We start from the raw sequence: 24,600 nt of genomic DNA, 5'->3' as shown, positions 1-24,600 counted from the left end.
AGATGTACCAAAAAAACATAATCAATGACGCAACACGTTTTCAAAATGTCGTGTAGATGTCGTAATAAAAAGGGTCTCGCGAAACGTCATGCGTCGGGCTGCATAATTGCTTGCAAGTGCAATGCGGTGTGGGTGCGATTCGGTGGATGCTGGGAGCACGAGGGTCGACTGAGGGTGGCGCACGCACCCAGGGGGAAGATCGGGGTGGCCGTGACCGCGGCAGGGGGACGTCTTCCCCGGCGGTATCAGCGACGGACCCGGCTGCATCGCAACGTAAGTCAGCGCGCCATTTCTGCCCGTTAGAGGTTATGTTCGCCGACCGACGAGACCGAGCGCACGATTATCGCCGCGTAGCGAAGGGCATTTATCGCACGCGCCTCGCAATAACGTGATTATTACCGGCGCGCGGGCAAAATGAACGTGAGCCCCGACCGATCGATCGATCGGCGAGCGAATCTCCCGAACGTCTCTTCGGCGATCTCGGTTGCTACGTTCACCCTTCCATCCCCGTTTCGCGAAGATTTCGGCCCGTTTGGACACCCGGACTCGATCAACAGACGGAATTTCGCGGTTTCGTAACAGATCCAGGTATTATTTAAGCTCTCCGCAATATTCGTGCTGCGACGTGGTTGCGTTTCGATTAAATTAATTTTTTTATCGAAGTACTTTAATTATTCTTGGCACTGTAGCTAATTGTAAACTTTGCAGGGCTGGGATCTTTATCGGATAGAAAGAGCGACTTGATCGGACGCATTTTGTCGGATAGAAAAAAGGAACTTGATCTGATGGCGGAATTAACACTCGGACGCATTTCGTCGGATAGAAAGAACACCTTGATCGGATGGCAGGATTAACGATTGGGCGCATTGAAAAATGTTCTGAGTGAGTATCAAAAATCGCTCAAAGAATTTAAAGTAAAAAAGAGAAAGGAAGAGAGAAAAAAAAGGAGGCCTTGCCTGTCGGTGTTATTGCACTTTAAACGGTTGCTAAAGTCGCTAAAGTGGTCGAAAGTGTTGTCGCAACAATCGATTTGCTAACCCGGAGCGCCGATAACAAAAATAGAGACCTTCCTTGAATGGTTGCGTCTATTATTACGCGGTTCGCCGGCTCGATTGTGCCATGTAGGGTGTAACTTTGTCGCGCATAATTCCGACGGTTACATGGACACGTATAGGCATCCAGTTCTTTCGAAAGTGTGACAGGAAATAAACGAAGCGGACGGAACTTTCGCGCACGAAAATTAAAACGTAGAACTGAGGGGAGGGAAAAAAGAAAAAAAAAGGTCTGTCGCGTTTGAAATTAAAAATTGCTACGGCTAATCGTTTCACTAGTCGCTTTTTAGTTGCAGATATTTGGCCAACGATCGCTCCAGCTAATAATTAGCTAGTTAATAGTTTCCTGGTCGCGATAAGCTTCCCTTGCGTCATTGAAGGCTTGCGTCGTATACTCGCAACGACGTAGGGTAGATTAACGAATGAATCACGTCGTTGTCAGCGTTTTAAACGGCAGACGATTATGGCCCCCCTATTTGGCCTTTGCTTATATTCGTTTAAGCTATTTCTATTATTTTTTTTTTTTAATTAATTTTAAATTAACAGGTCGATTCTTGAGAGAAAAAGAACGTGGGATAGTCGAAAGAAGCGAAAGGAAGTCGCGGAGAACTTTTAACGTTTGGAAAATCGGCAAGATTCGAGGTCACTTTGTTGAGACGACTTGGACAGATGGTCCTCGTGCATTTTGACCTGGGGAATTCCCTCCTCGACGTTCTACGTCAGCGAGCAGCAATAAGTATGCCGTCTACGTTTCGCGGCGGGAGAAACCGCGCACGTAGGAACGCAAGTGCGTTAATATCTCGCCGTCGGCCGTTCCCTCGCGTGCGTGGGACTGACTTTAAATCGCGGCAAGGCGTCTGTGTTTTTTTTTTTTTTTTTTTTTACAACTATCTCATTTGTAGCGATGGGTGTAGGGTAGTTTCTTTTTAGGAATGCTAAGTAAAGTTCAGGAATAATTTTTTCCTTTTTTTTTAATAAGATCAGCGGCAACATGCGACACCAGATGATAACATTCAGCGCGTATTTTAAGAGCAGCTGAGCAGTGATGTAACTGCACATTCCTGGCTTAGCATTCGAAAGCTAAGAAACCGGTGTTTTCACCTTCCTCCCAAAAATAATCGCGACTCGGCTGTGTTAGCCGTGGCTGCCGGAACATAATTCTAGTCACGTAGCGAGTGGTACATCCGCGAAATGACCGGAATTAACGATGCTACGGGAATACGAGCGCGGTTTCGATGAATTACGTTTGGCACTCTGCGTCGCACGCGCCTATTACGCATTCGGCGAACGCCGGTAGTTTCCCGCGAAAATATATATACTCCGCCGTTAATTTCGGCACTCCGACCGTGAAAACGCCCGTGTAAACTGTTTAGAACACGCGTGATGATTTATGAAACAGCACTTGGCGGCGCGGGAGAGCGGGTAACAAAACGGGAACGCTTTCCTTATTTTATTTCGTCGCTCGCTATCGCGGTTTAATTTTAGCGGATCGTCGATTGATGCCGATAAAGAGTACAACGCCGCTGATATTTCCAGCAACCCCCTCGCCCGGCTCTATTTTATCGCGGATTCTCTCGCTAGCTAGACTTTCCTCGTAACGAAAATTTCCTCGAACGCTCGACGAGATCGGCTTCGTCGAATGAATTATTAATTGATTTTGCAGCGACAAGAGCAGGCGCGGGATCTCCGCTCGCGGCGCGTGAAACGTACGATGGTATCGCGGATAAACGACCCGTTAGAAAGCGTGGTAGCGATTTCTACGAGGAGCCTGCAGGCTGGGCCTTTCTCGTGCACGGCCAGGCTACCGTCGTTTTACCCTGAATAAACTAGATGATGCCCGGCGTCGCGCGACGTCGAAGGAAGCCGCGAATCCGCCCGCGAGATTCGCCGCGGTTTTTCCATTTCGCATAAATCCGGGCAGAGCGATCGCCGATTATACCGCGGTTGTTTACTCGGCGCGGCCGGGCGGGTTTCTCTTCGCTTTTCACTGCCTACACGCACTCCGCATCCGCGATACGTGAGACGAGGCACGTACGAACGTTTGTTTGTGCACCTCTTTAATTTTGGTAACGCGAGGATATGAAATTTCGACCCGCGCCGTCTACCGTTTCGCCGACCGTTAGATCTTTTATTCATCTCTGCAGCATTGTGATTCGAAGAGAACCGATATCAATTTTTAGATAGTTAATATGATTTGTTGAAATAGAGACAGATCTTTTTTTTTTAATTAACGATAGATAACGAAGCATTAAATGGATCGTGCACTATCAAAAAAAAAAAAAAAAAAAGAAAGAAAATTAATTATAATAATAATAAAAAATAAATCTGTCGAATATTAAAAACTACGTTGCAGAAAATTCTTATTGCGTCGTATTGCATGGGCGAACCGCGCGCTCTCCGAATTGTTTGTATTATAAAGAATCGATTATCACGAATCGGAGTGACGCATATGATAATTGAATGACGGAAGTTGCTAGAATTCGTCCGAAATAAAACGGGCCGGGATGGAAACTGAGGCACCAGATGCGCAAAAGTGTGCGATAGAATTTCGAAGACTTCAGCTAACAGACGAAGTTGATCGTTAGCGAAGATAGAGTTTGGAAAGCTGCGAGATGAATACTTCGTCGGTTGTAATAGCGCGCATGAAAGTGCTTCCAGCCGGCGGGCATGCACAAAGTTGCACGTACGAAGTTCATTTCTAAACGAATTCTGAGGGATGGGATTTAAAGGCCCTAACGGGGTTACGAATTTCGAAACTGCCAGCTGTAACAATCGGATAACTTACGACAGTTTGAGCGTACGTATTATACCCCTCTGTTTTATTCTTCAACAAAAAATAGTTTTTACAACCGTGCCGGAAAGGCAATAAAATTTTATCTCGGGCCATTGTAAATTAATATTAAATTGCAATCTGTAATGTTCGTGCTTTATGAATTTTTAAACCGCGTTATGAATAATTATGAGAGTTTACTGCATGGGCAAGAAACAATTGAATAGTTTTAATATTTAAATTTTATTCGTGAGCATTGTCTTGTGGACAAGAAACCATGAAAAATAATGCAGCATCGAAATATGTATCTAGCAGAAAGGTAAATGAATTTTTTTTTTCTTTTCTTTTGTTTTTCATGTGCTTTGTGTTACTTTTTTTTTTATACGTGATTAATTTTTATTCGCGTACAATTAATTAAGGAAAATTAACAACGGAAGCTACGTGGTACGTAATCGAACGTAAATACAACGTATGCAATTTTGTTCTAATTGTTTCCTATAATATACACGTATAATTATATAAAGTAGACCAATTATTTTCTTATTAAAATTACTTGAGATCTTCCTGATTATTTTATCTTTATTATTGCATTGCAGTTTTTGGGTATGAAATTAAGACGGCTGGCATTTTTATTATCTGAACTTAAACTTTGGTGCATTATTTTTTTTTTAATATGATAGCAACACAAATATTCCACTCATATTAATACTTGGTTCTTACGTAGGTCGTTTTACTTCCGTTATATTACAGAAGAAAACGATACTGTATTTGAATTAACTGCTATTTATAAGTTTTTTTTTTTTTCTCTTTTCAATTTTTCTATTTCGTACGTCACTGTGCATTTAAAATATTTACTGCATTTTTAAAACCAATAGTTATAAATTATTTATGTGAAAATTCTGCATTATTTTTGACACAAGGCCACAATGACAATTTTTGTTCGCGCGGACACAATATTTCAGATATTCATCAATAGTTATGAATCATTTATGTAAATTGTGTAAAAAAATCTACAAAAAAGAAGAATGGAAATCTTTTTCTAACATTATCGTAGCGATCTCTCGTAGCTTAGCCTACTTTTTTCTTTTTTCTTTTTTTCCTTTCTTTCTTTCTTTATTTCTCGACACGATCGTCTTCGATATACAACTGCTATTCACCCATGCACGTTACCTACAAATGTCTCTTTATTTCTGGATACATTCAACGTTAATAATATAAAAACTATGAATCGCAGCAAAGCGGCGCAAGAGAAAGAAATGTTAAGTCATCGCTCGGACAATTTCGAACGTATGCTCGGATGCATATGTACGTACGTGAAGGGATGCAAACGTGGGGAAGCGTCGAGCGCCTACTCGGGAAAACGATTTTCAAATTGCGCAACAAGTTTGGCGGCTGATTTGAGCGTGAGCACGTGACTCGAGGGCGTGCGAGCGCGTGCGAAAACGGTCGATGGTACGCGACGGCGGCAATTGCGAGCGTCGATTCCCGGTGTCCTGGGTGAACGTCGAGATCAAGACGGTTAACAGCTTAGTTGGTCGGTGCGCGCCGTGTGATTTGGAGGGAGATTTTGGATCTCGCCTTTGCAGCGTCGGTGCCGTGAACCGAAGCCGAGACTTTGGCATGCCCATCGCCGGGTGGGCCGGGCGCACTGTTCGCGATTAGTTTCACGTCGAGCTGTTTCGGCGTACTTGCGAATTCGCGTCGAGGTCCCGGATTCTTTTTGCCGCTAGACGTGTCCTTCCGTCGCTGCCGATCTCGGAGTGGATCGCGGAAGGAGATTCCGAAGAACGGTAGATCGATTGGGAATTTCCAAGGTACCGAAAGCAGCATCTCTGCTTTGTTAATCGTTACGTGCGCGATAGTGTCGAATAATCGGGGCGAACGGTCTGCGAAATTCTTCCGTCTCGAAATCAGGTATGTGAATCTACGATTTCCGCTTCCCGTTATCGGTTTTTTAATTGGAAATTAAATTCTATTCCCGTTAAAAAGTTGTGGAATTTTTTTTTCTTTTTTTTCTTTAATATTAAATGTTTTATTAATTTGTTCTTTTTATTAAAGCTTGCGTACGGGTTAAAATTAAGTCCTAAGTTAATATTATCAATGCCATTTTTGATCGGCGTATTTTACATTGATTACCATCTTGGAAGTACATTTTTAATTACGTAAAATGTAAGGGCCATTAACACGAGGGCGGAATATACTCATATATAAAGTAGTCGTCGAATTCGCGTACTTCTCTAATTTCAAATTTTAATTTCCTCGGCCAGATGTCTAGTTAAAAATGTTTTCTCACCGGGGACCAAACTCTGCCGTTTACGAAAGACAAATTATGTAATTGATTTCGTACACGAGCTGCCGAAACGAATACGAAGCACGTGCTTGTTAATTCTCTTACGAAATAGTGTACAAAGCAAACGTCTTCGACGAAAGAAAAAAATACGTTCTTACAAAATTCATGTTCGAGGTACGCGCGTGGACCTTTTATGAGAGAGTTCATTGATCAGAGACGGGAATCTTTCCTGTTTACTTCTTTCACGAGTATTCTTATTGTCCACCCAATGTCTCTGTACCTCCGCTATCTCGTTTGACGCAGCGTCGCCGAAACCGGAGACGAAAAAGATAAAGAGGGACGCTGGAGAAGCGTATCGGTACACGCATCGCTCGTCGCCGATCATCGGAAGAAAGTAAATTTCGTTTACTTCAGGGTCACCCGGTCGCGGGAAAGAGAGAAACGTATCGCGGAAAAAGTGAGCGACGCGATGAAGCGATGCCGAGACCACGACGACGTTGCATTAATGCGCCTGGAGAGAAGTGAACGTTCCTGGAACGTGTGAAGGAATAAAGAAAGTGGCGATTCCTCGGCGTGTATGGAAAGGTGTTGGAAATTTCGCCTCTAAATATCTTACAACTGACGAAAAGGGAAATGTAAGAGAGAGAGAGAAAGAAAAAAAAAAAAAGTAGAATACACAGGACATACGCACGAACGCACTTTCTCTTTCGATTCAATGAATCTCGGAGATTGATTGGAAGGAGAAAAAAAATTGTTCCCGTTCGCGATTTTGAGACTAAATTCTCGAGCAATTAGAACGATGTTTGACTTCGTGGCCGCGGCCAGCAGAAAGAGGACTAGATTCCGCGACGGACGTTAAAGCCCGAGAAGAGGATAACGATCGAGTGTGGAAATACTCGCTGGTACTTCTCGGCACTTGGAAAGTCACCGACCTTGACAGACATTTCGAGTCACGCCGGTGAATTAGTGCTCTTTCTCCATAGTCGACAGCCTGTATCATTACTATATTTATGTATAAAATAATCCCGGCTGCACGGACAGGTTGTATACATCGGCACGTTTATACGCCCTAGAACTTGTCCACTCGATTGGGTCACCACTTGCGGAACACGCGTTCCGTACATATAATTAAGTACCGAGGACTCGTCGATTCGACATTCCGAGAGTGTGAGAATGTCATTTATGTACGAGATTTTTCCTTTTTTTTTTTTATATATTTTTTTTTTCTTTCCCCTCTCGAGAATTTTTTCTTTGCAGCTAGATTGGCTAGAAAACAAACTGTAAGATATTCAAGAGCACCAGGTTCTCCTTATCGACTCGTGTTTTATTCAAGTCCTGTACTAGTAACATATTAATCGCGCATTATTAACGACGGATTCGATTTTTATTTTATTTTATGGAATTATGCGTAGAACTTACGTTTTACGGCTTCGAAAAATCAATTCCGTTACGTAACGCCGAATATAGCTAACAGCGACGAAATTCGGTAATTATATAAGATTTATATAAGTTAATTAACTAAAAGCTAAGAACTACAGTGTGAAATATTTGCACTCGAAAAAAGTGACGCAACGATCACTTTCCCCAAATCGAAGTGTCGTCTGCGCCGCATGGAAATTGGCACGAATATACATCTTACTCTCACTCTCGAAAGAGACCGATTCATTCTCACGTTTCGATAAATTTCAGAAGGAAATCAACAGAAGAAATTGAAATTGATAGAGATTGACTTTTAAATTAGGGAGAAATAAAAAAAAGATGATGAATAAGAACTCGAGAAATAAGTGTCTTCGAATAACTCCTTTGTAAAGTAATGTAAGACGTTGCGGGAGGGGAAAAGAAAAGAATTTTTAATTTATTATTTGCACAAGTTATTAAAAAAAAATTTACTTCTCGATGAAGTATACGCTGAATAAATAATAAATTTTTATTCGCATGAATTATTAATATTGTTAAAATAATATTAATTGAAATAATTTACATTAATTAAAATAATATTAATATTGTTAAAACATGTCATGCTATTTATATGTTGCAGGCTCGAAAAGAAATCATCCTTTTTTTTTCTACGAGGCTCCTCCTTTTCGTCGTCACGATGTTAGCGCAAATATTCGAGAAGTACGGCCAGTTCTGCACCGGGCATCCCTTCGAGGTGATCGTGGCGATTTTCACTTTGACGTTGTGCATACTCAACATGGAAATTGGAAGCGGACAGCCGCACGAGAAGGATTTGCCCGACGCGACCTATTGTCTTCACAATAAATGCGACACCATGGTGAGGAAAAATCGCCCGCGCGGCTTCACGCTTCGACCGTTTTCTTAAGGACAGTAATTTCTATTATAAAATTAGTCTCAAAGATATCTTGCACGCAGGTCGGCATTGTACAGAATTAAATTAGAAAAGGTACATTTGTTCATATTCATTTTTTACATTCGATGAAACGATTATACGACCGACGGCTTGAATATAACTTATGCGCGCTATTGCTAATGTAATTTTACTTTATCTCGTCTATTTTAATGGAGGAAATTATAACGTACACGAGAACTTTTCAACAGGACCTAAAAGCGGCTGATATTATAGTCATGACGATAATACGCTGCCTTGCTGTATTGTTCACTTATCATCAGTTCCGGAATTTACAAAAAATGGGCTCCAAATATATTTTAGGTAAGGCTAATTTGGATAATTAAAATTGTCTTTATTAGTAATGCGTTATCTACGTAACTTGAACGGATCATTACGTTTAGTCTGAAGCTGTGCATACGCGTACATATTATTATAGTACGTTAGCTAACGAACAGGCGCGTAGATAATTAATTCAAGAAACCAACATTGTAGAAACCGGATCTGCGGCGTTCTTTCGCGGGGGAGGGAAGAAAAATGTCAGCACGTAAATTTGCGTTAGCGGTAAAAATTACTGCAATAAAAGAATGTCGCCGCTGCAATAAATTAGCTCGACGTCATTTCTTTTTCGTCTCTCGGTCTTGCTAGGCCCGTCCGAAAGTTGTCTTCCCCGTTTCGTAATTACCGTAGGATTGGTACAAACCGGTGTGCCGACCGACGGAACCACGCGGAGGAAGATGCGTAACAATTATGCGTGTCAGCACCATTCATAAAACCGGATCCACCCGAGTAGCACGTGAAAGCCCACGATAGCGAGCAGTGAAAGCGATCTCGTGGAAAGCGATAGCGCCTCGTATACGGGCGGCGTTATGCTCGATTACTGAACTCGATTACTGAGAATTCTTTTTTTACGCCATTTAAACCTCGCATAACACGCAAATCCGGCTCGCGCCGACAATTTAATTCGCAACGAGAGCACGCACTGCGTTCTGCACCGATGACATTGACATAATAATAAAACGCGAGGGGACTGGCCTGTCTTATTCTCGCATGCTGAAGCTACGGCGGCTTTCTTACCGAAGTCATTTCGTATTCCGTTATGATTCAGCGTCAACAATTTTAATTTGACTGTCACTAACTCGGTAGATTTAACGTTTGATTTTACGTTTCAGGTATCGCCGGCCTGTTCACCGTGTTCTCCAGCGTGGTGTTCACCTCCAGCGTGTGGAATTTCGGCGACGTCGCGAATTTGAAGTGAGTGCGCCGCATTATATTTTACGAGAAGAATAAAGTCACTCCCCCGTTCTAGCAATTTTAATAAAGTATTATTGATGTTTCAGGGACGCTTTATTTTTCTTTCTGCTTCTCATCGATCTTTCGAAAGCTGCAACGTTAGCGCAGTACGCTCTGAATTCGCGGAATCCAGAAGAAGTTAAAGCGAACATCGCTCGCGGCATGTCTCTGCTAGGACCAGCAATTACTCTGGACACTCTCGTGGAGACTCTCTTAATTGGCATAGGATCTTTATCGGGTATCAGAAGACTGGAGATCCTCTGCACCTTCGCGTGCCTCGGAGTAATCGTTAACTATATCGTTTTTATGACATTCTATCCGGCCTGCTTATCGCTCATACTCGAGGTACAGTTTGATTTAATATTCCCATTGAAATGTACTCCTTTCCCCGTACTTTCCTGTAAATTATTTCGAGTATTCCGTTTTAAACGCAGAAAGCGTAACGCAAAGTTGAAAAGCATAAATTCAAAATGCTAGATTCATTATTAGAGAAATCATATTCTGTCACAAATTTCGAGCACGTTACATCATGTGTATTTTAAATGAAAATAATTGCACGAGTGATTTATATTTGAAAAATATATTTTCAAGATCAGGAGATTTAGAAAATTAAGAAATTATTCAACAGATAAATTTTGTTATTACGAATTATTATGTACACGATAAAATTATATTTTGTACGAACGCTTTTCAGTAATTATTACATTACAGATTTCTCGAGGAAATAATAACATGGGCCAACTGAGCGCAGATAGAATATTTATAATGCAGCCGTTAAACGAGGAGGATCAAAAGCCGAATCCTGTGGTGGAGCGGGTCAAGATGATCATGATCGCTGGTTTATTTGTAGTACACGCTAATAGGTATGCATTTTTATTCTTTCTCGTGGATACGACGGAAAAAGAATCTTTTCTTTCATCTTCCTCTTGATGGAAACTTTAAAATACAAAATGTACGATAATGTATATCATATATACACGGCGTAGCAGGAAACCGTGGCCGAAGAAGCTATTGTATCTGACCCCTATTACTTTTTTATGTTTGCATCGTCTTTGTCAGTTTGTGACGCCTAATTTCGACGCCAGGTCAGGTTCATCTGTAACCATTAGCATTTGGATATAGACTTCTATTCAATAAAGTATCCATATTCAATGAAGCTTTCTACGTAAGAAGAAAGATCTTGCCGAGCAAAAAAGTTTGGGTATTTTCAAAGGGCTCTTGGTATCGCGGTGTGAATGAAACGATCTTACAACAGCCGGAAAAGTCATCCATAAATTCATCATTATTCTCATCTCGGAGATAAGAGGCGAAATCGGGCGGATACGATTTTACAGAATAATACTGAATGCGTTCTCGGAGTAAAATGTTGACGATTTGTGTGACAGTTCTTGTCAATCTTTTTATCGCTAATAGAAAAAAAAAAAATTAATGAACTCGATTGCCATATTAATTCTGACTTAAGTTTACATTTTTTCGGTTTTATAAAAATAAAAATTGTCCCGTAAGGAGATCGATCTTTGTTCTCTGCACGTGCATGGCCAATTTCGGAATTTCTCCACACTTCTCCTGATAGTATAGTCTCAGATAATTTCCCTGTAAGCTTTTCAGTGGATTTTTTATCTGTACCTTCTTTACTCTGGGCCACCAGACCATTGTTGCATAGGTGAGCCTAGGCGAGTATGGTTCTGTACATTCACAGTACCACACTCGGTCCTAAGACGAGCTTAAGTATAGAATTTTTCTTCTTGTCTTCTAGATGAAGGTTTTAGATGAGCTTTTCATCTAAATGATACATGATATACATATATATTTTTATGAAATAATAATTATGTGATATTTAAATATTTCTCGATGTTTAAGTAATCAAAAGAGTTACACTTTCGTGCGGGATTTATACGAATGTGGTAAAACTTACAGTTTTTAAGTGTATTATTATAATATATACACCTACATAAGAATAATAAGTTAATAATAACGCCTGTACAAAAGATTGACTGTCGTCCATACAAAGTAAAATAAGAGTTCGAAAATACATGACACTTTAAAGTGGTGGTATAGAATATTTTAGATGTTATCTTCCTAGTTCTGCCGGTTATTCCGGATTACGTTTTAGTTTGCGAAAAAGTGCTGTTGCGTTCGCTTCGAATGTTTTTTTATATGTATACTAATTATTTGCGCATTATTCCAGCCGCTGGCCTTTTAAGACGGAAGAAGATAAATACACGGCAAGAACAACGACGACGTCTACGAACTCAGACGCGTTAAACGGTTCAGATCATATCGAGGGCCATAACTCCCAGTTGAAGGAACACCAGATGACTTGGCTATCAGCCAGTGCGGATAACATTGTAATATTGATATTGATGTTAGCGCTGGCCATAAAATACATCTTCTTCGAGGACAGAAGCGATAATGCCGTCAAATCGCGCTTGAGATTTAACGAGGAAGAAGAAGAAGAAGAGGAGGAAGTGGAAGAGGAAGAAGAGGAAACGAAGGAAGTGACAGTAGAGGAGAAAGTAGAGCTTCTCGATGGGCCAGCTAATCTAGATGACATTGATACTACGATGAATCTGTGGTTACGAGAACGTTTTGGCGTAACATTACCAACGATCCAAGAGCCAGTTTTTCCTCTGTCTGGCGTGGGCGGTGGATGGAGCGATGATAACGATGTAGAATATACCGACAAAGGGGTGCAGACCGACACGACCTACCATGGAACGAGCTATTCTACTGACATTGATCTGTCGAAAACATTAAAAAATCCCAGAAGCCTGGAAGACTGCCTCGAAATATATAACTCAGAGGTAAGAAAATAATTAATTAAATATTTCCCATTACTTAAACGATTAATATAATTATATGTATTATTTTTATTACACATTTAAGCTCGGAGCCAGTGCCTTGACGAATGAGGAAGTAATACAATTGGTGAGGAACAAGGATATAGCTGCGTATCAGTTAGAAAAAGCAGTGGGCGACATGGAACGCGGCGTTGACATTAGGCGTCTCGTTGTGGGCGATGCCGGCAAGTTCACCGAGGAGATAACCGATTTGCCGTATAGAAATTACGATTATAGCAAAGTACTTGGCACCTGCTGTGAGAACGTGATCGGCTACGTACCGGTACCGGTTGGTATCGTTGGACCATTATTAGTTGATGGCCAGCTGTACCACGTGCCGATGGCGACGACGGAAGGTTGCTTAGTGGCGTCCACTAATCGCGGCAGCCGCGCGCTTCTGAAATGCGGCGTGACTACCCGCGTAACGGCGGATGGGATGACCCGAGCGCCTGTAGTGCAATTCCCGGACATTGTGCGTGCGTGCGAAGCGATGTCGTGGTTAGAGCAGCCACAGAACTTTCAGGAATTAAAAAACAGCTTCGATCAAACCAGCCGCTTCGCCCGCTTAACGAAAATCCATCCGCGCATAGCCGGCCGAGATCTGCATCTACGCTTCGTCGCCACAACCGGTGACGCCATGGGCATGAATATGTTATCAAAGGGAACGGAAATGTCTCTACAGACGTTGCAGACGTATTTTCCGGACATGGAGATAATCTCCCTCAGTGGAAATCTCTGCACCGACAAGAAGCCCGCGGCCGTTAACTGGATTGAGGGAAGAGGCAAAAGCGTAGTGTGCGAGGCAATCGTGCCCGCGGACATTGTGTCGCGCGTACTAAAAACTAATGTGCACGAACTCGTCAAGCTCAACAACAAAAAGAATTTGACGGGTTCAGCTTTAGCAGGCAGCATAGGTGGCTTCAATGCGCACGCTGCCAATATCGTTACCGCGATCTTCATAGCCACCGGACAAGATCCCGCGCAGAACATTAGCAGCAGTAATTGTTTAACATTAATGGAACCGTGGGGAGTAGATGGTAAAGATTTACGTATGACTTGCACAATGCCCTCCATAGAAGTTGGTACGGTGGGAGGCGGTACCGGCTTGCCAGCGCAAGGAGCATGCTTAGCGATGCTGGGGATCAAGGGTGCGCATCCTACAGATCCCGGCCAAAATGCCAAAACTCTCTCTCGAGTTGTTTGCGCCACTGTGCTCGCCGCAGAGCTATCGTTGATGGCCGCGTTGGCATCCGGAGATTTGGTTAAAAGTCATTTAAGGCATAATAGGTACGTAATTATATACTATAATTAATTAAATCTCTTTTTTTTTTTTAAATGGTGATTTAAACTCAATTTAAACTTAAATTTTAAAGCAATACGCATGCTTCTACTGCATCGTTGTCTCTTTAAACTTAATGTAGGTAGATATTAATTATTAAAGTATCCAAAAATTAAATAAAATTCATAATTAAATTTATACAACGTTATAAAAATTACCTTATTAATATTTTCTTGTTAATATTTAATTTAAGTGTTTCTTCTTCTATTTGCAGATCGTCTATCCAAATTAGTAGCCCGGTACATACTACACATAGTAGCAGTAACAATTGCGGCGGTAATAAGCTAACTGTGCCAAATGTGTAACCGTATTAAAATTTTTGTGCAATCTTTGTACAAAAGTCTTAGTTCGTGTGGCAAATATATAACTTTTATATGAACTGGCTTATTGTTTGCGTATCGTTTTGCACCTGCCTCATTAGTGTTCCAAAGAAACAATTAGTCAAGTATGTTTCTAATGCACGCGATGAGACGTAGGTCGATTTATAATGTGTATATTATGTTAATGTATATACATATGTATATGTACAAAGAGAAGTATCGCAGATCATTCTGATGAAAATAATTAACACTTTCTCCCTATGGTGCTTTAATGTAAATATTAAATAAACTTTTTGATTCTTTTGAAATATATATTTTAATTATTAGCATTTAATCGTTACCTGTTTAGATTTTTTTTTCTTGATTCTAATATGTTAACTTATTATAATACTTAACACACACATTAAATATACACAGATTAAGTTTTGGGAAAGAATTTAAAAAATTAAATAAAGCTTTTATATATTTTAACTTAATTGTTTAAGTAAGATCGTATTCGAGAAAATTCATGATGTCTTTTATAAAGTAATATCAAATCGGCTCGTGCTATCGCGAGTGATATTCAGAAATTCACATTTTTTCATACGTTTCTGTATAATCGCATATTGTGCAAGTGTGCGTGTATGTATCATCCTCTTCATTGTACGTGTCTTCTCCAAACTCATGATCGTGGGACGCTTTTGTAGTCTTATCGTACAACGAACTTCTCACTTCCATTCGCAGCTGTTTCATCTTCATTTATCCGTGAAACAAGATTTATTTTAACGCAATAAAACATTATGCTAAAATTATTTATACACGAAGAAAGGTAAGTTACCTTTTTATTAAATTTCTTTATCTTAGCTCCCGCCCGCTTTACATCGCGCGCTTCTTTCTCCTTCAACAGATTTTCTTCGGTGCCCCAAACTTCCAAAGCCCTCTGTTCTATTTGTAAATGTAGATACAATTTCATTTCACCCCAATTTGCATTGTGGGGATTCTTTCGTATGACATACTTCAACGCGGGTTCCCGTCGATCGAGATCACAATCTTTCAGCAGGTATTCTTGTTTAGCCTCAGTCTTAGTGATTAAGGAATGCTTCCCTTCTTTGTCTCTAAAATGACATAGCGATGTAATTTTCGTAACTTTTCTTTATCAAAGAAACAAGAGAAAATGTACAAATAAAATTGTTTAACATAAAATGCTACTATTATACCTGCATTTGTCACAGACAGACAGATTAAATGTTTGTAAGAGATAGGAGCCTCCAAAATTCTGCTGACAATCTTCGCACACGTTAAAATTACCGATAACTGGTTCCGGTTCCTCTCTAATTTTCAACTAAATAAATAAATATGTTTTATATAGTGTAACAATATATTATAAATTGTAACTATATATATATACGTGCTAGATACCATTTCTTGTTCTAATTCATCGTTTTCTTCTATCAGAAATCCTCCGCCGCTGTCTATAACACGCTGTCCTTGAACTTTTAGCATTCTTCCTTTTATAGAATCACTATTATCTCTGCAATCATATTAATATACATAAATATAGAATTTAATCAAATTCTTTAAGAAATAAAATTGTGCATTTACAAAATAAGATTATAAAATTAATAAACTAAAAAATGGATTATATTATACGCCAATTTCTTAACTCTATTGTATATTAATACATACTTTGCATAAGGATGAGTTACGATTTTAGATTTTTTTAACAAGAGTGCCTTCTGACGATTTCTTTCAGCTCTCTCTTTGAGCTGCTCATCTGTTTGCATGCTGTCTGCATTTTTGTTAGAATTATTTTCCATACTTGTAGTCTTTACACTGGTCATTTTATTAATTAGACACCGGATCCTTTTATCGGTCCTTAATACTGATATGTATTTACAGAATTATATTCTGAAAATAGACAAGTGTATAACAATAATAATATTTAATTACTATTTAGGACTGTCGGATTGTCATTTTGAGGTTAAAAAGACCACTGAAATTAAATTAAATAGTACAATAAAAATATTTGACAATTTTAATGAACCGCTGGGAAAGCGCGTTGTATCATTGACGTTTATTTTAAACGTCAAACAATCAGAATCACAGGATGAAAAGATATAAAAGTGGTAAAAGTGGAGTCGTATGACTGCGAGGTTACTTACCAATTATCAAGACTGGTCATATAAAGCTTTAAGTAACGTAAAAACGATCTAAAAGGTATGATTCATCACGAATTATGTATTATCGATCGCGATATAAACAGGAATAATTAAGGCGCAAATTATTCACCAGACAGAGCCTAGAAATTGCCGGCAATTGTTAGACTCGTCGCGCACATCTCGAGCTCCGGTTTCGCTCCGTTTTCTCGCATCGTTTACATCTCGTAATACACTTGGCCGACAGAGGTACATATATAATATTTTTCATGGCGCAAGGTCAGGCCAAATAGAAGGCACAGAGGTTTAAAATGGTAGATAGAAAAGTATTTATTAAAATTTAATAAAAAATCATAATTTAATCCCATTTTCCGACCGTATATTACAATGCCACACCACAATCGAAGCTTCTTTTTATTCTATAACTTAAAACGGTGTTAATTTCGTTTGGAGTACATTGGTTTTATAACTTACAATATTAATATTAATTTTTTCACACTACAGAGCCGATCGTTATACACGTACCGAACAAGTTAGCAGACTCGTCGTGTGTACTTTAATATAAAATGGTAGTTGTATTGGATACTTAAAAAATCTTTAAATATTCTCGAACACGATTATTTACAAAAACGCATGCCGACTAAGACTAGATAGATTGCTGAATTAAATGGATCGTTATACTAATGAGATGTGACAGTTTTTACGGTATTGTTAATGTTTGCAAATTGTATAGCTTGATTATTAAAAAAAAGAACTGTAGAATGTTACGGCAGTAAAATCAGTGGCAAATTAATGTCATGTCTTGTATCTTCCAGGTGATAATAAAAAAATATATATATAGTCATCGCTCTAACTCAAGTTAACGAATAACTTTAGATAATTTAAACCTAAAAATAGATTATATAATAATACTCTAAGCATGATTTAAGATGCAAGCTGGAGGACTCTCTTCGTTCAGTAGCTACTTCTTCTTTGTCCAAAAAGTGAAGTAAATATATAATTACGCTAAGAAGATCGTAAAAAGAAAGGACAAAAAAAATAGCAAATTCGTACGCAATGAATGTATATAAACGATCTCTGAAATAAAATAATACGAGAAAAATCGTGTGAAAAATATTCATACTCGTCGCGGTATGTAAAATATCGATCCAAGCTCTTTTCACTTTGAACACTTGTGCTAGCAGTGAATTGCACATGTAACACGCATCTATTAATTTCGTTGCTCCGAATTATGTTAGAAGAACGCCGGGTCAGCTGCTTCAGCTCTTCTTATAATAGAATTTTCGATTCAACAAGTACAGAAGCAAGTTTACATTGATTTTCGCTTTGCCGAACAAGTCCATGCAGGCTCTGCCTTCATACTGCAGCTCGAGTAACTCTTGTATGCTGATGTCGAGCTTCTCCAGTTCAACGCCCATGAATTTGCAGCGTACGGCGAATACGCCGTTATGCTCCGTTGGGCTTATCTCGAAGATTACGTTCTTCATCTCCGTCGGGCTCAACGCCTGATCGACTTCCATCAGCACGCCCTTCTCCTGCAACTTCCACGCTGAGTACTTCACCGTCATCTTCGACCTCAGCTTGCATTGCGTGTACACGTTCTTCTGCGTTTCCCGGTACGCGCGGAGCGAACTCTTTCCGCTGTGCAGATTCTGGAGGCAACCTTTTATGTACTTGTTGTAAAATTCAACCTGCTCTTGATAGTACCGCGTCTTCTCGTCCAACCGCACCTTCGTTGCTCGCAGCGTCTGCAATTCTTTATCTCTCGCAACGCGATACTTATTTTTGTTGCAAATATCTCTCGCTATCGCGGTTACGATCGTCTGATAACCGTCTGTACGACTGACCCATCCCTCGAGTTCAAGCTTGTTGAGATACGCACGTAGTTGCATCTTGCAGTCATTTATGGACGAGCTCTCGCGAATTGTAGGCGACACAGACGAGTAGTCGAACAGTTTCACGCACATCGGAGAGGATGTCGTTTCCAAAGACTCTATGAGAGTCGATCGTTTTAAGAACGGAATAACCGACACGAGTAATTCCTTCGCTTTCACGAAAAGATTACTTAAATTTGTGTCTTCGTTTCGCGGCACCTGGAACTTGTTAGTTAGCACCAGACATACTTCTTGCTTGCTGTAGCGCCCCAAGTTCGCGTCGTACGTTGCTTTAGATATTCCGAGTAATGAAGCCACAGTTGGTGCCGGGCCTAAATCGTCCAGCAAGTCGTGTAAAGGATCGGAAGGATCCGGTGCTATTTGATCTTCATAATTCAACATCAGAGCGTGCATCTCGCATATTTCCTGTAGAGATATACATATCTCCGGATTTTGAATGAGCGTCGCCTCCGTATATTCATGAATATTAAAATGTTCCTCGAGATCCTCCACTTGACAACAATATCGAAAGAATTCCTTAAACTTCTCGTGGCAGGCAATTATAAATTGATTTAAGCATTCCAAATGCGGTGCCTCCTCGCCGAAGCCTTTTTTCGAGGTGGAAAATTGTAACACCTTGGCTATACTCGCCAGATTCTTCCTCTGGCAGGAAGATAATGCTTTATCGACCGGCAGTGTAACGATGTCAAAGGTATCCGGTGCCACGATCGCGGCGTTAATGAAATGATAGTAAATTAAATTGCCGACCGCCTTCAAGATATCCTTTTCGGGAGCATGCGGGAATTTTTCCATCAAAGTGTTATATAAAACCTTCGAGACGTAAAGCATCCCGTAAGGAATCAGATCGCGGGATTGCGTTATTCTGTTTAGAAACTCGAGAGATATTTTTTTTAATTGATTTATCGCCTTTGTAAGCAACTCTTGCACTGGGACGTGTTTCAATGCTTGTTCTTGCGACGCTGTGTGGGGCATATTTGAAGATTGGCCGTTTTCCATTTCCCACTGATTCCGCCAAAGTTTGTATATGTCTACTGGATTTGTTTCAATGCAAAGATCCTTTTGCTCCAGAACCTTTTCTATCAACGGACCTACGATCTGTTTCAACGACGCTTGACCGTTAAATTGTTTTGCGTAATTTACCACCATTTCGCGTACCAGAGGCTTGCCGGTTAGCACGTCGGAGGGCTGATGACAATTACACTTGATCTCTTCTCTTAATGCACAACCAAAAAGTTTCAGCAGTAAATAATCTTCGCGAGTATTTGATCCAAAATTGAATAGCGTCAAAATGATATTCTTCAGGAACAACTTGTTCGACTTATTAGTAGGAGGCAAATATAATAGCTTGGACAAATATTGTGGATTCGTCTGTAACGCGTAAAACAGGTGCTGATATCCTTCTAACATTTTACGACCTTCTCTTGTTAACGATTTGAGACCTTTATGTGCCATTGTAATATCACTCAAGGAGCTTTGATCTTTCACGGCGTTTTTCTCCTTCGCAAGAGTATCCAAACTTTTGCCGTGCGCTACGACATCCTAGAAAAAATCGCAAGATATTTCTTAGCAAAATTTTTCACTTTATGAACATTTAATTATTTTAAAAAATATACCTGTAATGCTATTCTGTTCTGAATCAATAATCCTATTTTGACGAACATGCTATCCAATTGTTCTGATAAATTTTGATTGTGCCTTATACATTGTACGACCTCGTGTTTCAATTTCTAAAATAAATAATTATAAAAGTAAAACTTTGCTGCACCAGAGGAGATATTTGCAAATAATATTAAAATTATCGTACTTGTAATTCTAGATCTTTGTCATAATCCTCCGCACTGAAACCTAATACCGTCGAAAAATATCTGACTACGGGAAACGACGGTTTTTTCGAATACAATAAGGAGCGAAAAGCTTTTCTTGATGCTCGACCACGCCATAGAGCTTGTATTTTAATTATCTTATCTTCCTGTGTGATAAAAAAGAATTTTTTAATTAAATTTCATAAACTAAATTACTGGTAAGAAATAATCAAATTAAAAAAATTAAATTTACTTACGTGTCTTTTATATCGACTTAACCTATCATTCTTGTGAATTGTTTTTGCATTTAATAATTTATCGTAATATAATTTATCATTCTTATTATTTGATTTTGCGTTTAAAGATTTATTTTGAAGCAATAATATATTCTGTCTCCTTTTTTGCAATAATTTATGGTACTTTTTTCGTTGCATAACGCCTCTCCACCATGCTTGTATTAATATAATTTTTTTCAGATGATAATCAAAATAGGCATATTTTTCAGCCATTCTTTTACGCAATAAGTACCCTCTGCAGTAAGCTTGAAGTGCAATAATAATTTTTTCATCGTACATTATATATGTTTCCTCTTCATATCTTTCTGCTATTATAGATTTAATTATTTCCTAAAACAAAAATTGTTAATGATAAATGGTTTTAACTACGCGCAATATTTTTTTAGATTAACATATACATACATTTATGTCATCTATTGTAAGATAATACGTTTTCGTAAAATCTATTGGGCACTCCCATGCGTATCTTCTTCTTCTTAAATCGATATAAATTTTATTTCCTTGACTGGTAGTATAACAAACATACGGACACCTATATGTTTCATGCTATAATATTAAAAAAAGTATTAAAAACATTTATATAAAATTTAGAATATATTTTATATATACTTTTAAGAAATATTTCACCTTCCGCATTTGCAACTGTCGCAATGCTAGGAAGCATCTCTCTTTACATTCCTCAGTAAGCCTTTTAAATTTTTCATATATATTAAGCATTTCCAGACAGTAAAAAGCTTCTTCCTTGTTATTATTTTCCACGTGCGTGTTAATATCGCACAAAAATATGATCACTGTAAATTAATTAAGATAATTTAAATGTTTGTTAATATAAATTATATTATTTAATTTAAAAACGATATAAGACATTTAAAAACGTATAGCATACTTTCTTGCATTTCTTCGATTTCTGCTGTTACTATTTTCGCTACAGTCTTGATATCATCTAGCCATAATTCAGATTCATCAGATTCTTTTTCAAATAAACGTTTCTTAAACAACTTTAAATAAAACTGCCCATCATGCGGATATGTAGGTATATCGAACTTGTCAGTAATTATTTTTAAGGCTTCCATCATTTTCTCGTTGTCATTTGCCGCCACAGTACGATTAATTTGTTGCAAAATTTCTATAACTGTTTACGCGAAAATATTCGTCATTATATTGATTCAATATCAATATAATTAATCAATATATGAGATTTTTGTTATACCTTCAAAACCTTCGTCACATTGTTCGTTCACCGAATCGATGCATTCTTGAATGTCGCCATAAGTTAATATTGAACATTCTTGAAAGTCTCTAAGCTTTGCTTGTCGGACCGATGTTAATGCTTGAGCGTACTTTACTTTATTAAATTCATCAAGTCCCTATAGTATTTAGTCATGAAAGCAATTATTTCGATAAATAAAATAATAATTGTAAATTTTTATCACACTTACAGTTAAACGCGCGTTAGGATTTGAGAGCTTCTCGTAAACGAAATTTGGATTTCCCATGTCCACCACTTTGGTAATAGCAGCAATAATAGATAAAAAAGGTATACATGCGATTATGTCATCGTAAGTAATATCAGTCTATAAAAAAAAAGTAGTCAATATTAATGATAAAAAATAAAGATAATACAGCACGTAATTTTACCTTGGATTCTATACGATCTTCTTTCATTTCTTGATAATATAACGGAATTGCAAATTCATCTATACGAGAAATTTCTAAGCATGGATTTTGCAGGAGCTCATAAAACTTTGCTTTATCCTCGGATTCTAAAGCAATATTTAAACGTTCGATCGTTTTCTCTCCTATAAAAAAAAATATTCCGTAAGAATTGCAGCTTATATACCCTGAAATTAATACAATATATTTAATTAAATAATATTAACGTTCACGACGTCGTTGTGCATTCTCATTTCCTTTGTTAATCGCATTTTGAAATTTATCGGTCCAATATTGAATGCTTTCCAATGGGTATACATCATTCCATTTAAATTTATCCAGCATTAGTAGTTGTTCTTTGTAATCCTCAACATTCTCCATAAATATATTCTATTAAGCAATATATATAAAAGATGTTGTAATTAAAATTTTAGTTATTACGTCATATTAAAAGAAAAATTTCTGTTACATACCTTAAAAGATAATACTGGCACTTTTAAAGCAGCTATTAATTCAGCATTGTCATGGGATAAAGAGAAAACAATAACTTCCAATGCACAAGAAGCTAAAATATATATTTTACTATAATAATTTTATGTATTTTTAAATAAAATATTAAATCAAATATAATATTAATACAAGAATTATAGAAATGTATTTAATATATTTATCTTACTCACCATTTACGTAATTAATGTGTCCTTGTATTTCCGCTTGTGTTAATAATTCATCGTATTCATCCATTTCATAACTGTCGTTAAGGGACTAAATAACATCGTATAAATTTAATATAATTAAAAGTCTAAACATAAATTTCTAAAATTACACGAATATATGATCAAATACCTTGTTAAGTGCCGCTTCTGATTTTGCAGCTTTAGCTTTTGCTAACACCTGACTGTATTTTTCTATGTAAATAGGTTTAACGTTACTCAATTGCATTTCTTTACTTTGAAGTTCTTGCAAAATTTTATCGTTATCCTAAAAAATATATTCAATTATTATTTTATTTTTATTTAAAATTATTTTTAAACGAAATAAAACGTACGTTATCTATCACAGCTTGATTAATTGCAAGAACAGCGTCGTGAAGTGTGGCTGTATCTGTAGTAATGCTGTTGGTTAATAAACCGCCAATTTTTTGAAAGGCAGGCATTTGAATGCCATGTTTTTGCAATTCTTTAGTAACGGTATCGATTTCTTCCACTAAAAGAATATGATATAAATATTAATTATAAAAAGCAAATATCTAAAATACAGTTTAATAATTTCTTAATTAATATTTTTGCATTTTCTAAATAAAATATTATAAAGTGCATACCAGAAAAGTTTACTTTTCCATATAAATCTGGCATTGGTGGTGCTTTCCCATATTTAAATAAATGTTTGCTAAGAGCATGAATGCAATATATTAATCGCGGCATATTCTTTTTGTCATATATGTCCGTTGTTTCCGGCAAGAATGTCTACAAAATGCAAATTTTACGTTATTTTATTTTTATGTAGCAGCAGTATATTTTTTCATCACATTAAAATTTTATACATACGAATGGTAAGTGCTCAGACTCCAGGCATTTTAAAAAATAATTTATATTATCTGTATGACGAAACTGCAATCCAGCAGCCTTGTATCTGCGCTGTTCAATATCATATATTTTATTTAATGGTAAAATATTAGGTGCCATAAAGTTCCCAAGTTTAGCTAAGTACACTCCATTGCGAAAATTCTCTTCCAGCTCAGTTGTTGGAGGTAATGGCTCTCTCAAGCAGGCTTCCATCCATCTACAAATAAATAAGTAGCTACTGATATCCTTTTATTTTAACAAATATAAATATATTTTACTTTTTAGATTCCTCCAAGTGGCAGAGGTAGAGGTATGATAAATCCCTCTTTCTTTCCTCATCTATATCCTCTGCAGATGTCCTCATGTCTTCTAAAATAAAATCGTATTTAATTCCAAGTTAGAAAATTTACAGTCGATATAAAGTAAAAATGTATTTCACTTACAACATACAGTATAATTAAACTTTCTTCTCTGTGATGTCAACAGATTGTTTTTTCTTTTTTTAGATAAATTAAGACATGCGTTGCTTGCTCGTTTTTAAATATATTCAGGCGTATATAATATTACGCGCGCACATGCAAAATTATAATCAAATACGTGCGCAAATTAATTAATTATAAATTAGTTACGGACGGCTGGAAGGTCGACATGTTGCGTCGACGAGATTCATTTACTAATAGATGCGGACAGATTAAACGGAATAATAGAATAATTATCGATAACGGGTCCTCACCTTTCTTCTGCCTTGCCGAAACGTCAGTCACGTTCACTATCCTCGAGGAGAACAGCGGACACGGCTGTCACACGAAAAACCGAAAGCAACAGGTGATAAACATCGAACGATCGTTACACTCTCCTGGATTCAAATTTATTATTCTGTACGTATTGTACCAGTGCCGGTCAGTGCTGGCAACAATAAAACGATTTTCGATTCAAGCGACATTTTCAACGAAGATTAATAAAGGAGTAGATTCAACGGAAGATCCAATAGAAGAGCGTGCTT

General features: G+C 38.0%; 3 protein-coding genes across 5 annotated transcripts; 1 reads left to right on the top strand and 2 right to left on the bottom strand.

Moving 5' to 3' along the window:
- Positions 1–70: 70 nt before the first annotated feature.
- Positions 71–14,559, top strand: Hmgcr (HMG coenzyme A reductase). The gene is made up of 9 exons (XM_070656238.1): positions 71–273; positions 8,151–8,387; positions 8,672–8,783; positions 9,632–9,713; positions 9,800–10,097; positions 10,464–10,615; positions 11,941–12,556; positions 12,639–13,879; positions 14,146–14,559. The coding sequence occupies exons 2-9, from the start codon at positions 8,208–8,210 to the stop codon at positions 14,234–14,236; spliced, it is 2,772 nt and encodes a 923-aa protein (XP_070512339.1). The 5' UTR covers positions 71–273; positions 8,151–8,207; the 3' UTR covers positions 14,237–14,559.
- Positions 14,560–14,687: 128 nt separating this feature from the next.
- Xpac (DNA repair protein complementing XP-A cells homolog Xpac) lies at positions 14,688–16,539 on the bottom strand. The gene is made up of 6 exons (XM_070656240.1): positions 16,393–16,539; positions 15,917–16,138; positions 15,650–15,761; positions 15,448–15,572; positions 15,069–15,345; positions 14,688–14,983 (listed from the first exon to the last, which is right to left on the bottom strand). The coding sequence occupies exons 2-6, from the start codon at positions 16,069–16,071 to the stop codon at positions 14,822–14,824; spliced, it is 831 nt and encodes a 276-aa protein (XP_070512341.1). The 5' UTR covers positions 16,072–16,138; positions 16,393–16,539; the 3' UTR covers positions 14,688–14,821.
- Positions 16,540–16,745: 206 nt separating this feature from the next.
- Positions 16,746–24,495, bottom strand: LOC139102364 (ras GTPase-activating-like protein IQGAP1). 3 transcript variants are annotated; one of them, XM_070656235.1, is made up of 19 exons: positions 24,331–24,495; positions 23,876–23,966; positions 23,580–23,814; positions 23,354–23,498; positions 23,081–23,238; positions 22,879–23,013; positions 22,713–22,797; positions 22,506–22,597; positions 22,260–22,422; positions 22,018–22,178; positions 21,819–21,953; positions 21,590–21,746; positions 21,266–21,511; positions 21,007–21,170; positions 20,782–20,925; positions 20,341–20,709; positions 20,086–20,250; positions 19,895–20,008; positions 16,746–19,820 (listed from the first exon to the last, which is right to left on the bottom strand). In XM_070656235.1, the coding sequence occupies exons 2-19, from the start codon at positions 23,959–23,961 to the stop codon at positions 17,646–17,648; spliced, it is 4,929 nt and encodes a 1,642-aa protein (XP_070512336.1). In that variant the 5' UTR covers positions 23,962–23,966; positions 24,331–24,495; the 3' UTR covers positions 16,746–17,645. The 3 variants fall into 3 exon arrangements, with proteins under 3 accessions (XP_070512336.1, XP_070512337.1, XP_070512338.1); XM_070656236.1 differs by having other exon boundaries at positions 23,876–23,963; XM_070656237.1 differs by lacking the exon at positions 24,331–24,495 and adding an exon at positions 24,041–24,296.
- Between the last annotated feature and the right edge of the window lie 105 nt (positions 24,496–24,600).

This window comes from Cardiocondyla obscurior, linkage group LG04 (assembly GCF_019399895.1).
Source record: "Cardiocondyla obscurior isolate alpha-2009 linkage group LG04, Cobs3.1, whole genome shotgun sequence".
NCBI lineage: Eukaryota > Metazoa > Arthropoda > Insecta > Hymenoptera > Formicidae > Cardiocondyla > Cardiocondyla obscurior.
This window is presented reverse-complemented; position numbering and strand designations above follow the sequence as displayed.